General features: G+C 45.1%; 1 protein-coding gene across 5 annotated transcripts in view; it reads right to left on the bottom strand.

Moving 5' to 3' along the window:
* Nucleotides 1-14,996, bottom strand: part of LOC122783837 (collagen alpha-1(XII) chain-like) — a 106,397-nt gene that overhangs the window by 12,732 nt on the left and 78,669 nt on the right. For all 5 annotated transcript variants that reach the window (XM_044048725.1, XM_044048722.1, XM_044048726.1 and 2 more), the window contains 13 exons: nucleotides 13,894-14,016; nucleotides 13,665-13,811; nucleotides 13,467-13,583; nucleotides 10,499-10,651; nucleotides 10,342-10,416; nucleotides 9,008-9,147; nucleotides 7,925-8,048; nucleotides 7,695-7,838; nucleotides 7,445-7,609; nucleotides 7,314-7,352; nucleotides 7,086-7,224; nucleotides 6,106-6,248; nucleotides 3,374-3,483 (listed from right to left, as the gene is read on the bottom strand). In XM_044048725.1, coding sequence (XP_043904660.1) covers nucleotides 3,374-3,483; nucleotides 6,106-6,248; nucleotides 7,086-7,224; nucleotides 7,314-7,352; nucleotides 7,445-7,609; nucleotides 7,695-7,838; nucleotides 7,925-8,048; nucleotides 9,008-9,147; nucleotides 10,342-10,416; nucleotides 10,499-10,651; nucleotides 13,467-13,583; nucleotides 13,665-13,811; nucleotides 13,894-14,016 — 1,619 coding nt within the window. The remainder of the gene's footprint in view (nucleotides 1-3,373; nucleotides 3,484-6,105; nucleotides 6,249-7,085; nucleotides 7,225-7,313; nucleotides 7,353-7,444; nucleotides 7,610-7,694; nucleotides 7,839-7,924; nucleotides 8,049-9,007; nucleotides 9,148-10,341; nucleotides 10,417-10,498; nucleotides 10,652-13,466; nucleotides 13,584-13,664; nucleotides 13,812-13,893; nucleotides 14,017-14,996) is intronic.

Below are 14,996 nucleotides of genomic sequence, written 5' to 3'. Positions count from 1 at the left end.
TCTGGGGTCTGGTTTTTATCCTGCTGGCCTGTAAATGATTAGGTTGTAGTGAGTCTGGCAGCTGTGTGCAGAGGTTCTGCTCACACACGCAGGAAAAACCAGCGCTTCTGATGAACGAGCCGCGTCCGGCTGAAGTTTTCAATCTCAGACTCCAGAAACCACACGTTTGTTTCCAGAGTTTAAAACAAAATACTATTATGAATATTTTCTCAGCTTGTACTTGTACAGGAAGTGGAAATGTATCAAATAACCACCAGCAGAAGAGATTCCAGCGTGAAGAGGACAAATCAAAGCTGTCCTAACTTCTCGTCTGAAGTTCTGCGTTTGTGTATAAACAGTGGTTTGATTGGTTCTTTTCCTTCACAGCAGCCGTTTGAACGTAAACACTCGTTTCAGTCACAACTCAAACATTTGTCCACCCTCGTCAAAAGAGTGGAATCACCTCAGATCTCCGTCACCGCATCCACCTCACGTCGTCATCGACAGCTCCTCCGCGGCGGGAAAACATTACTCTGCTAAAATGAAGCGTGGTCAGCACACGTTTGACCGAGCGCAGGCAACCGGGAGACGTCCAACAACGACATGAGTGTGTGTGTGTGTGTGTGTGTGACGCTCCTGTGAGGAGTTTCACGCCGAGTGAAACTGACACTCAACAGGCCGGAAAATCCTCAGAGGACGCGGATCCACGGGGATGAGATCAGTTATCGTTGGACGTCAAAATAATGGAAAAAAAAGTCTCACACTAACTTTCTTCAGCTTCTCAAAACCTTTAAATTATGGCAACAATAATTGTATCAACTCTCTCGGTTTCTCTGGATCTTCTTCACCTTCTAAAAACAGTGTTTGGACCCGGAAGTCGTATTCTGAAAGGCTGCTAAGGTCAGCTTTAATTGCAGGATATACACTTTGCCTGTTTCCGCTAACACAGGATGTTTACAGTTGCTATGACAACAAGTGAACACTGCCGGCAGCATATATATAAGTCAACTGCCCGATCAATAAACACCGCTAAAATGACAAAATGACAATTTTAGGGGTGATATAAAGCGTTCCCGTCTGTCACCTCCAGGCCTCCGAGCGTCTGTTTTCCTGAGTTTCAGCAAACGTCTCAGTCACTGACAGATTTCACCTCTCAGCTCATCTCATCCTCTTGTAAGTCCAACATTGGACCGAACAGAGACTCTGAAATCCTTCCTCCTCTAAATCCTCTAACAGACGCTCGCGGAGGGAAAGCGGGATTAACCGAGTCAGACGTGGTGATGTGGCCGAGTCTGACGTCTTCTTCACTAACACACACACAAACATCACAGGAGGCTGAGACTCTGTAAATCAGAGTGCTTTCACTTCACCACAGACAGGAAGTTCACAACGTCCCCACTGACTGTGGAGTCATGTCAGGTATTAAAGTGAATGAGGTACAGACCCCATGCCAGGAAACATGGCTGCCACCAGGGACTAAAGGGATTTTCAGCCTCAAATCTACGATATCTTTAACAACACGTCCACGTCTTTATCTCACTGTCAGACGGACGTTTGTAAAGCACTCACTCTCCCACACCAAAGCCCATAGAGAAAAGCAGTGATTTTAGCTGGCGACGACTGCTGCCTCGTGTGGTCACTTTGTGTCACTGAGGGAAGTCGAACTCATAAATGAAGACATGTGAACTCAGTGATGTGCGGGCTTTGGTGAGGGAGAGTGAGTGCTTTACAAACGTCTGTCTCACAGTGAGATAAAGACGTGAACACGTTCTTAAACATATCGTAGACTTAAGACTTAAGTTAAGTCTTTTTGTTAAGTGGATAACTTAAGTCGTTTTAAGTTGAACCACACACTTCTCTTCATGATTTAATGGAGGTTTTGTCTCACTGATTTACACGTCTGCCCTGCGGCAGTGCCCTTGAGCAAGAACCTAAAGCAGGCAGTGACCGCGCTGGTTTATTACCAACTCTGAGGGAAAGAATGAGGAATTTTACCCTGAAGGCTCAGCTCTGCAAGAACTCCTGCCACTGAAATTCCTCCGTGTTTTGACCGTGTGGATTCTGAGTCGCATCTGGAAACAAGTAGACGCCCCCTGGTGGCTAACCCTAACCTAACCCTAACCCTAACCCTGACCCACGAGCCAGCTGTCAGAACCACTGGTAATAAGTCATTATTATGCACTTATTGAACTCTGGAATTCGTCCGTGGTTTGGATTTTGGATTCTTAAACCCGGGTGGAAAATTTACAACACGTCGAAGACGAATGTGAAGATAAAGCCTCCGCGTTCTCGCCAAGAGAGGAATGACATCAGGAGGAAAAGTGAGGAAGATGAAGAAGAAGAAACAGATAAAGCTAAAAAAACACACAAGTCACTCAGAGACGCACAGATGCATGCTGGGAGGTAGAAACCACACAGCAGCAGACTCCCCCACAGCTCAGGGAGGTGGATGGAGGTGAAGCCCCGCCCCTTCCTCTTAGCTGTGATGATGTCATCGTGACCCAGCAGAGCCTTTGCCCCGAGAGATGAAACTTAATGAGGTTTCAGATTTGTCCACACGACATCTGATAATGGATGACGCTGACCTCTGACCTCTGACACACTCACTGACCCTTTTTCTCCTCTAACTCAAAACAGACTTCAACTAAGACTTAGACAAGAACTTACTTTCCACTTCAGCCTTAAATCTACAATATATCTTTAAGAACAGGTTTCACGTCTTTATTTCACTGTTACTGAAGTTTGTAACCCACTCACTCTCCCACACCAAAGCCCATAGTGAAAATTAGTGATTTTAGCTGGCGAGGACACAGGAACTGCTGGTCCTCTGCTGCCTCGTGTGGTCACATGAAGACATTAGAACTGAGTGATGGAGGCAGCAGTTAAAATCACTCTTTTCTCTCTGGGCTTTGGTGTTGGAGAGTGAGTGGTTTACAAACCTCAGTTTCCTGTAGTCCAACAGTGAGATAAAGATATGAACGTGTTCTTAAGATCTTAAGCGGATAAAATCTGTTGTTTCTTGCATCCACTGGACCTGGACCTGGATCTGGATCTGTACAGAAACAGTCCTCAGCCTCCGTCTCTCTGTGTCTGGAAGTTTCCGAACCAGAACTGACTCATCACTCGTGTGCTGATGTTTTTTTCTGGAGATATCGTGAGGACACACAGATGGCGCTCTTCCACCGGTGCCAGCGTTTGAATTTGTATACGATGAAAAACAGGGACAATAAAAGTTTCTTTAACAAGCTGCTGAGGAACATGTGTTTGTCTGCGCCTGTAATGTCCAACACATTTGGAATGTGAGGAATTCTCCTCGTCTGTCTGACTCCTCACTTCCATCACTCCGGCGCTCCTGGAGCTCCTTCACACACTCAGCAGAAATGCGATTGTTTACCTTGTGGAAGCTTCCGTGGAAGATCTTCTTCACCGGGCTGTCGTCAAACGTAACCCTCTGGACCTCGCCGCGCTCGTCTTTGTTGTAGAAGGACACCGTCTGAGTGGACGCTGCGCACAGACACGAGAGAGAGAGACACACGGTGAAGGACATTTTCTCAGAGCAGAGAGAGTTCACGTCCTTGAGGGTCGGAGTCTCCGAGGAACCAGTTCCTGAAAACATCGTCTGCCACCTTTGAAAAAAGTTTATTTCAGGAATTCCACATGTTTCAGATGAAGACATCAAACCTGCACATGTAGGAAATTAAAATCAGACACCAAGACTGTTTGCTGTCTCCCAGACAGATGCTGTCGTTCCATCAGTTTAAAGAGATAGTTTGGGCTTTTTTGAAGATGAGACTTTAACGACCTGAGACTCAGACGATCGCTGTGAGTGGAAACATCGCAGAAATCAACTCTACTCGCTCAGATTTACGTCTACGATGTCTACAGAACACGGTCACGTCTTTATCTCACTGTGAGACAGAAAACTGAAGTTTGTAAACCACTCACTCTCCCACACCAAAGCCCATAGAGAAAACCAGTGATTTTAACGTCACACATGTCACTTCGCCTTTTGAAATCCTTCATTTGGATTTACTTCAGTGACATAAAGTGACCACAAGAGGCAGCAGTGGACCAGCAGCTCCTGTGTCCCTGTGAGCTAAAATCAATGGTTTTCTCTGTGGCCTTTGGTGTGGGAGAGTGAGTGGTTTACAAACTTCAGTTTCCTGTTGAAAAAGTCTATCTCACAGTGAGATATCGTAGATTTAAACTGACGTAGATTAGTCTTTGCTAAGTGGCTAAAACAGGACATTAAGTGTTCCACTTTGTCCTGATAAAAGGACACGTGTGTTAAAGTCCATTCCGTCTCAAAACATTTCCATAATTTCCTTGTGTCCTCACTGACAGACACTTTTATGATCTGAGACTCTGATGTGTTCACATTCTCAGACGTGATCACGTTACTTCGTTGGAGCCAGATTAAGGAAAGATTGTCTGAGTCAGAGGAGCGGAGGTCGACAATGTCCCGACCCTCTTTTATTCCCAGAGGACGAGTCGTTTTGAAACGTCTGGACTCTGTGATTCCCACAGGAGCTTCCTTCACGACTCATTTTTCTCACAGCAAACGGCAAGTCACGTGACCTGTGACGGGGGAGGAGCTTCACACGGGGCAACCGTTTGCAGATTCATAAAAGTGTCTGCAAATCAACAAAGATGGACGTTTTTATGCTTTTATGCTGTAAAGATTGACAACACTGCACTGTGTGATGGTGAAGTTATTTTTAAATATCTTTATTCAGACGCTCCCTGAGCTGCGGTCTCACTGACGACTGCACGTACAGATCAACGCTGTCGTTTGTCGTCTACGTTGATCTGATTCAAAACATGTCTCACGTGTTTCGTTTAATTCTGTGAAAATCTTTCTAACTTTACTTCACTCACAACCTTTGGGTCACGTAACTTGCGATAGATGGAAAAATAAAAACTGGACGAAACGGGAAACGCTCGTTTTAGGTTTTAATTGTATATTTAGTTAAAACCTTCACAGGTTCTCTCTGAAGTTTCACCACCAAACGTTCTGAAAATGCTGATTTTCCCATGATTCAGTTTCAGAAAACATTTTAAAATTCTGAAACCCGGTCGTGTCGATACATAATTAAACTTAAGTGAAAAAAAAATGTTTCTGTGTTTACGTCGTCTTTTGGCGTCAGAACTGGAAATGACGTCACACTCAAGTTAAGTTTGTATCAAAACTACAAAAGTCAGGATATTCGCCGCTTAATGTTAGCATTATAGCTAGGCTAACTTGTAGCTAATAACACAGTTATTTTATACGTAAACACAGACGCTAACGCTAAAGCTTTTAAAACTTGTAAACATTAGCGTCACCTGTCAAATCTCTCAAATATATTTCCGCTTATATATGTCAAAAAATATTGTATTGACATAAAAAAAAACTTCCAGGGTTTTGGGGGAGGAGCCTTGTTTTGCTAGCTTCTTAAATCTGTTGCGTGACTGAGGCTAACTCTAACACACCGATCATCATGGAAGTTTTACAAAAGTCATGAAGTCGTTTTAAAAACAAATTTCCAGTACACGCTGTCCCCGAGCTGTACGACATTTTTTACAACTACAAACGATACGATAAACGTCGGCCGTGTTTGATGGTGAAAAGAAACAGCGCCCCCTCCTCTCTTTAGGTGGAAATTACACAAATAAATTATCCCAAGTTGTGTTTAGAGGTCGACCGGATTGATTTTTTTATGTAAAATGTAAAAAAAATGACTACCAATATATAAATAAACTAAACATTAATTACACAAATCAGGTCCAAAAATACCTAAAACTTTCTTATGAACTTTAAAGAGTAACAATCAGCTGATGCTGACCATGAAAAAGAATAAAACATAAAAAAATCTGTGAAATCTGCTCCACACAAAAAACAGCTGAACTGCTCCTTTAATGACGTCATGTTTGTGTGAGTGGACGATCTGAACCCTGGTCGACTCCACAGACTCTCAGCAAAACCAGAACCAGAACCATGAGCGTCGCGGCTCAGTCCACTCAGACACTGTTTCAACATCACACACAGTGACACAATGAAGCCCAGCTGTTACACACACACACACACATTCACAGAACACACAGACACAGATGAGAGGGTGAGGAGGAGGAGGGAGAGATATTTACGGTCAATGGTGACGCCGGTCTCTGGCTTGTGGTCTTTGCTCGACACCTGCCAGATGTCGAAGGCCTCGGAGGGGGAGTCTGGGAGGAGGCGGAACATGAGGATGATGGTGTAGGCGTGAGGAAGACCTTCAGGATGGATGTCTCTGTGTCCACGAGACAAGGAGACACAGGACGTGATGAAGACGCAGGAGGAGGAGACAGGAAGAAAATACATGACAGAGAAAGAGAAAGTTCACTGTGACTGACACAGATTCATCGTCATAGTTCAGGGTTTTCATGGCTGCCAGTGAGTCTGCGATATCTTTAAGAACATGTTCACGTCTTTATCTCACTGTGAGACACAAGTCTGTAAACCACTCACTCTCCCACACCAAACCCCATAGAGAAAATCAGTGATTTTAGCTCACGGGGACACAGGAGCTGCTGGTCTACTGCTGCCTCGTGTGGTCACTTTGTGTCACTGAGGTCAAACTGAATGAAAGATTTTAAATGCCGAATTAACAAAATAAGACATTTGAACTTAGTGATGGAGGCGGCAGTGGATCAACAACTCCTGTGTGCTGTGGTGTTAAAATCACTGGTTTTCTCTGTGGGCTTTGGTGTGGGAGAGTGAGTGGTTCACAAACTTCAGTTTCCTGTTGGAAAAGTCTGTCTCACAGTGAGATAAAGACGTGAACACGTTCTTAAAGGCTTCGGAGAATGAAACGGACGTAGATTTTGTTGTTACGTAACTAAAATCTGGCCGCCACTTTGTTTGTTCTCAGCAGCAGGGGGCGCTCACAGTGCAGTTAATGCATTTGTTTGTTTTTTCCACTTCTGGTATTGTTTCAGTTGTTGTATAAGATCAGGATGATTTTCATTTAGCACCAAAATCAGCTTATACAGAACTTCTGTTTCTTTGTTGGAGCTTTATTTAAAATCTGGTTTTAAAATAACCTCATTTAGCGACTAAATGGAACAGGAGCTGCAGTCAAACTCACGTGGTGGGCTGCGTCAGGAAGGCGTTCTTGTGGAGTCTGTACGCGGTGTAGCTGTTGAAGGAGCCCGTCTCCATGGAAACGCCTTTGACTGTACCATAGCTCTTCTCTGTCAGGTTGAAGGCCTCGAGCATCCTGAAGCCTGTAACGCGACAAAAATCAGGAGGTTTGTCGTTGAAATGAGACGCAGGACGTTTGACGACAGCGGCTGAGTTAACGTCGTGTTTTTACCCGGTGACGTGAATCCATTCAGGAAGATCAGAGGACAGGCTGAGGAGCGAGAGAGAGGAACAACCATCAAAACTCAACGATCAACATTCAAACTCTGTTTCTCTGTGTCGTCAGAACTCTTGGAAACTCACACGATGTCGCCGTTTCACAGATAAACGTGACCAGGTTTTCTTTGATGGTGGCGAAAGCGTCAAAGTCGTCCACGACGAACACGTGTCTGTCGCTGGGTTTGCTGCCGATCTCCTGCAGCTCCACGAAGTCCACGTCTGCGACGCCGATGGCGAACACGCTGTAACCTGCGAACACAGACGCCGGCGGGTTAGCGAGGCGACACGCCAAGCGCGCGTTTCCACCGGCACCTGACCTCCATGCGTGTCATACCTGCGTGCTGCAGACTGGCGGCGCTCTTCTTCACCTCGTCCTGAGAACGTCCGTCTGTGATGGTGACCACGATCTTGGGGACGTTCCTCCTCATTCCGTTCTCCAGTGAAAAGGCCTTTTCGTAGGTGTGCTTCAGAGCCACGCCTACTCCACACAGAGAAACATCAGTCACATGTTTTTTTTTACTGCGACAAACGTTTCAAGTTAGTGTGCGACACACGTGATCCTACCTGTCTTTGTGTTTCCTCCTTGGTAGCGGACGTGATGAAGCGCCGACATGGCGATGCCTTTGTCTTTGTACGCGTTTAGCCTGAACTCCGTCTTTGCGTTGTCGCTGTACTGCACAAACGACACCTGTGCGGAGACACGGCGCTAACGTTAGCAAGACCCTGTTTCTTCTCCCGCACAAGCGTATGAAAAAATGCTAACCTGGAATTCTTTTTTTTTTTTTAAATAGGCAAATTCTAAAACAGTAATCAGTCGCTCATTACATGGACGTGGCTAAAAACTAGCATGATTATTAAAGTTGTGCTGCTGTGAAAGGTGTTTAATCATCGTGGAAACAGTGTTTGATGTTAGCAGCACTGATACTGATCCACCTGGCTACTGTGGCAGCTCGCAGTCGTACAAAGTGAGCAACTACAGTGGCAGATACCGTAACAGCAAGAGTCGTGGCAAGCTAGCAGCAATAGGAGCAGAAAGGAAGCAACAAGAGTAGTAGCTTCAATAGAAGCAAAAGTACCAGCAAGTTAGCAGCTACAATAGCAGCAACTTTGCAACTACATGAGCCCCTACAATGGCGGCAAGCAGCAGCAAAAATAGCAAGCTAGCAGCCACAGTATCAGCTACAACAGCAACAAGATAGCAACCACAGAAGTAGCTTCAATAGAAGCAACAGCACTAGCAAGTTAGCGGCTACAATAGCAACAAACAGCAGCAGTAAGCAGCTTATTACAGTAGCAACAACTTCGCAACAACAGTAGCCCCTACAGTGGCAGCTAAAGTAGCAGCATGCTAGCAGCTACAGTACCAGCTACAACAAGTAGCAGCAAGTTAGCAACCACAGAAATAGCTTCAATAGAAGCAACAGTACCAGCAAGCTAGCAGCTAAAGTAGCAGCTGAGTAAGGTTTAATTTTGGTGTCTGTTTTAATTTGTTTTACTTGTTTGTTTGATGGCCTCTCGTTCGTCTCTGCGCTCATTTCCAAACGCATCTTTACTTCTTTCTCTTTAATTATGTGAATTGAATGATTTCAATGACTGACTTTATTATGTAATAGTTTTTTTAACAAACAAACAAACAAACAAACAAACCTGCATTCCTGAAGGTCCAACGACATCGAAAGCTCCGACCATGTCTGAGACAAAGTGAATGACTTTGGTGAAACTGTCCTCGCCGATGCTCCAGGAGCCGTCGATGAGGAAAACCAAGTCTGCTTTGGCTCCTTTACAAACTGAAGAGGGAAAAACAAACAAACAAACAAACAAACAAACGATGATGTTAATGTGCTTTAATGTCCAACAGGGGGAGCTGAGCGCAGCATCGCTCACACACACACAGACACACACCTGCAGAGAAAATGCCGTCATCACACGGCATCGTTATCGTTTGACAGTCGAGGAACATTAAAAACAAATGGTGAAATAAAACAACTGAAGAAATGATGTCACGTGACCACACATCGTAATGATGTGTTTAATACGATTTTTAGATGAAAAGGTAAAAGAAAAACAAAAGAACATTTGGTGAGCAGAAGGTGTAACGATAAAGATCTCACAATAATCTCTGTTATCATCGTCTCTGATCTTTCTTCACTCATTAAAACCATTTGATTCAAACTGAACCGTGCAGAAATATCATCATTATTATTATTATTTATGTCATTTAATCTGGCGTGTCGAAGTTGTTGGTTCCCCCTGCCGTGAACCCCATGAGCACATGTGCTCATGATTTATGCAGAAAACTGTTCAAATCATCGCTGCAGCCAAACGAGTCCATGTGTGTTTTAACAAGCGTTAAAGTGACCGTGTGTGTGTGCGTGTGTGTGCTTCCTGTGACAGATTTAATCTACGATATCGTCAGAACCTGTTTCGCGTCTTTCTCTCACTGCGAGACAGACTTTTCCAACAGGAAACTGAAGTTTGTAAACCGCTCACTCTCCCACACCAAAGCTCAGCTATTTTAGCTCGCATGGACACAGGAGCTGCTGGTCTATTACTGCCTCGTGTGGTCACTTTGTGTCACTGAGGTTGATCTGAGTGAAGGTTTTCAAAAGCCGAATTGACAAAACAAGACATTAGAACTTAGTGATGGAGGCAGCAGTGGATCAACAACTCCTGTGTGCTGTGATGTTAAAATCACTGGTTTTCTCTATGGGAGATAAAGACGTGAGCATGTTCTTATAAGATGTCGTAGACTTAAACTGGTGTAGATTTTATTACACAAGTCTATTGTCAAGAGGCTAAAATGCTCTTTATTTGCATCAATTAAAAAGAGACTGAATTATTATCATCATTATTATTATTATTATTGTTGTTATTATTATTCATAATAACAATAATAATAATGCTGCAGCAGCAGCTTCTGTAACAAACGTGAACATGGATTTACAGTCAGACATTGATGGACTGTACCATCTCGCTCTTACCTGCCCACGCGGGGGGGATGGTGGGTGGAGGCACGGGGGTTGGTGGGAGTGTAGGAGCAGGAGTGGGCTTGACCACTGTGACAAAGCAAAGGTGGCATCAGTGTGTTTGTGATAAAGAAACGGTTTTGGACGACGGTTGAAATCTCAGCTGACTCACGTGTCCTCTCTTTGGCGCTGACCCCGGGTCCCTCCAGGTTGGGCGTCTGGACGAAGACGGTGGCCGTGTACAGAGCGTCGGGGGACAGACCGTCAAAGCAGTACTGAGGGACGCCAGCAGGGATGGTGATCTCCTGCTGTCCTCGACTGGATGCTGCACACCACAGGCAAACATGAGATCAGATTAGATCAGATTTGACTGATTCCATACATTCACAGGCGCAGAAGGGTCAGGGGTCAGGGGTCAAAAAGCCAGAAACATTGGAAATAAGCAATTAAATCAAATCTAAACTGGATTATAAAATGTAGATGAGATTAAACTTTCTTCCAATCCCATACAGAAGCAGAAGTGACAGATACATAAAATCGCCAAAACTGCTTTAAATCCTCTCAACAGGAAGTAGCAGATTCTTCAACAGGAAGTCGCCTAAATCGCTAAACCCAACAGGAAGTCGTCTATTTTGAATCCATATCAATCCGTGACATAGTTTAACAAACTCGTCCCACAGATTTCTAATGCGATCAACTTTACTCTGCGCCATCGTAAACGCCTTTGAAGTGAAACATGAAGGGCGTGGCAGCAAATTTTGCTGATTGGCCACAAAACTGCGATAACTCGGCTGAACATCGTTGTATCATCACCAAAATCCTCGTCTACGTCTGGCATCCGGTCTTTGAGACATCTACACGTCTGAAAGGTGAGTGTAGTCACAGTGCCACCTACTGGCAACAGGGAGGAAGTGTTGAGTAAAATATACTGTATATCATTTGATTTACATGAAATTTTAGGGGTGTGGTCTACACTTGCTATACTCCAGCATAGCGTATTATTAGTGGCCTCTGTTTGGCGCCACCCAGTGTCCACAGGAAGTAACTGCAGCTTCGCGAGCTAGTTTTAACTGTAACAAGAAAAATACAAGAAATAAAAAATATGGGAAAGTTCATATCTAAATGAATAAATGTTTCCTGTTCAAAACACTAGATTCAATCATTACATCGTCGTCCTGTTTGGTTTCTAACGCAGAGGAACACAAATAAAAAAAGTGCTGCTCGAGTCTCAGACCCGACGCCTGACCCTTTTTCCAGTGAAGTGTTTACATCCCAGCGCTCCTGCTCCGTGACATATTCATAATAAGGTTTCATATTTACACGGAGCGCCACGGTCGGCACAAACAAACAAAAGTGTGTTTATTGCAGAGAACGCTGATGATGGAGTGACTTTCTCATGATTGGATCTCTGGTTAGAATCATGCGACACATCACAGGGTTCAGGGATTATGTCTCATCTTCTGTCCTGAAGACTGAGCCACTGCTCTGGAGTCAGTCTGACCAGGAATCTGAGTGAAGGATTTCAAAAGCCGAAGTGACAAAATAAGACATTAGAACTTAGTGATGGAGGCAGCAGTGGATCAACAACTCCTGTGTGTGTGATGTTAAAATCACTGGTTTTCTCTCTGGGCTTTGGTGTGGGAGAGTGAGTGGTTTTACAAACAGTGAGATAAAGATGTGAACGTGTTCTTAAGACATCAGAGATTTGATTAGGTGAGTCTTATGTTGAATGCTTTAAAACAGCAGGGGGCGCTCACAACTGAACCATCCCTTTAATATGACTTAAATCACACACACACACAGGTCATTAAGACACACATGAGAACGGACACTTGTTGGACAGGTGAAGGACGTCGTCTGTGTCACATTTGCTCCGGCAAACTGTAAATCGCAGCCAAACGTGCTAATGATTACCAAAGAGATGTTTCATTACCGATGCTGCAAACTCACATCCAGGTGTGAATCTGAACCAGATGAGAATCAAAGACTCTGCGGTGTGTTTGTAAAGGATGTAAAACACACACACACTCACACACACACACAGACAAGGGCGTGCACGTTAAAGCTCGGACGTCGGCTGCTTTTAAATCTCTGCCAAAACTTCCATCGAGTAATAATCACAAAGACGACGCCTGGAGATAAACAGGAAAATAAAAAAGCTCCATCTGATAAACGCCACAGAGATGACTTCATCTGAGACTCAGAGACATCTGGTTTATCACACGTTATCACGTCCATCAGGGTCCCACTGAGGACACACCGCTGAGGACACACCACCATCTTCAGGGTCCCATTGAGGACACACCACCGTCCCCAGGGTCCCACTGAGAACACACCGCTGAGGACACACCACCGTCCCCAGGGTCCCACTGAGAACACACAGGACACACCACCGTTTCAGGGTCCCACTGAGGACACACCACCGTTCTCAGGGTCCCACTTAGACACACCACTGAAGACACAGGGTCCCACTTAGGACACACCACTGAAGACACACCACCGTCCTCAGGGTCCCACTGAGGACACACCACTGAGGACACACCAGCACACACCACTGTCCTCAGGGTCCCACTGAGGACACACCGCTGAGGACACACCATCATCCTCAGGGTCCCACAGAGGACACACCTGAGGACACAACACTGAGGACACACCACCATCCTCAGGGTCCCACAGAGGACACCCGCTGAGGACACACCGCTGAGCACACACCACTGAGGACACACCATCATCCTCAGGGTCCCACAGAGGACACAACGCTGAGGACAGGGTCCCACTGAAGACACACCACTGAGGACACACCACCGTCCTCGAGGTCCGACTGTGATTTAGCATGACAGCCAAACAATGTCATGTTTGGCTAAACTAGCTGCTAACGTCAACACAGATGCCATTGTACGGTACTGTATTTGGCTAAATGAAATGCTAACATCAAACATATCTGCTACAGCAGCTAGTGTAGCTAATCTGCACTTTAGCGCCCCCTTCAGTGCAGTAAAACTCATTCAAACACTTCCTCTCGCCATTTAACCACCGGTAACGTCTTCTACATCAACATCAACTAAATGTTGCTAATGCTCCATGTGACAGGTCAGAGGAAGTGAAGGTGTCATGTGATGCCCGTGTGGGCGGAGACTTACGGTCCACAGGGTTGAGTCTGATGCGGTACGACGTCGCTGCCCGGTGAGGAGCCCATTTGATGCAGAACTTGTCGTGGTCGACGCCGTACGTCTCGATGTTGGACACGTTCAGGTCGACTGAGGACACACGGACACATTTCATCACACACGGTGTTTATTTTATCGCTGAACCGCTGCTAACCACAGGGTCACACGTACGTGTCGTTCCCTTCCCGTCGAGCGGCGAGCTCGAGCCGCCGGTGTACTGCGCGACGACTTTGACGTCGTAAGTGGTTCCAGGCTGAAGGTTGTGCAGCGTGTACGACGTCACGTCGCCGACGAAGAAGTCGATGGGCGGATCGGAGCCTGCGGTGAAGAAGAAGGAGAAGAATTGAATGAGTAAATGTTAGGTGTGAGCAGAGAGAGAGGAGATCAGAGTCGAACTCACCGCCTGCTGGGGAGTAGATGAGTTTGTAGCCCTGGACCGGAGCGGACACCGGGTCCCAGGACACTCTGAAGCGAGTGTACCACTCGTCTGAGACGCGCAGGTTTCTGGGGCTCAGGAGACCAACTGTGAGACACAAACAATAAAACAATGAAATACTGTAGAAAATAATAAAAAAACAACACAAATAAACTCATAAAAACAGGTGAAACCAACGTAGAGGGTCAAAGGCCAAAGAGAAGAAATGTGTTTTAAAAACAGACTAATCCAGTTTCAAACAGACTCTGTCAGACCAAAACTATCAGAGCTGACTGAGGGAGCGTATGTGTGTATGCAGTAGCAGAGCAGGGGCAGGTGGAGACGAGACGCTTTTAAAATCCCCATCAAACTGCTGAAAAAGACTGTCTCTGTCTCTGTAATCCAGAATAAAACATCACGAGGGAAAGACATTTGGGGTAAATTAGGCTCTGTGTTTTTTAATCCTGGTTCTGGTTCTGGTCCTCTGGACCCCGTGTCCTGCAGGTTTTCTATGTTTGACAAAGCTCAGCAAAAACCCAGTAATGACCCATTGATGTGAATCAGGTGTGTGGGAAACATCTAAAACATGGAGGAAAGTGGGTCACCAGGATCAGGACTGAGGGAATCTGAACGAGGGAATCCTTTTTTGAAGAAAACCTGGAAACTTTTATGGAAAATGTTAACGTTTTGTGGAGAAAGTGAGAAACTGTCTTTGTTACTCATTGGTATTATGGTCTGTATTTGTATGGAGCTGTTCTGGTCTTGATGAGCTGCTCTACACCACACTTTTCATCCATTCACTCGCTGCAACATGGGCTTAAGTGTCTATGCTCAAGGACACATGTTGACGAGCGGAGCCGGGAATTGAACCCACAACCTTCCCTAACCACTGAGACACCATGGCTCAATCCTAACCTCATTTTTTAATATTTTTACTTCTAAAACGTAAGTAGATTTTATATCAGAACACGACGTTTGATCTTTAAGTAAATGTCATAAACTTTAAGACTTTCACTTTCACTTCACAATATAAAAAGTCACATAGTTGTACTTTACTCTTAAAAGACTTCATACACAGACTGGATCTA

Source organism: Solea senegalensis, linkage group LG17 (genome assembly GCF_019176455.1).
Source record: "Solea senegalensis isolate Sse05_10M linkage group LG17, IFAPA_SoseM_1, whole genome shotgun sequence".
NCBI classification, from domain to species: Eukaryota; Metazoa; Chordata; class Actinopteri; order Pleuronectiformes; family Soleidae; genus Solea; species Solea senegalensis.
The sequence above is the reverse complement of the archived record's forward strand: the minus strand, read 5'-3'. Positions and strand labels throughout refer to the sequence as shown.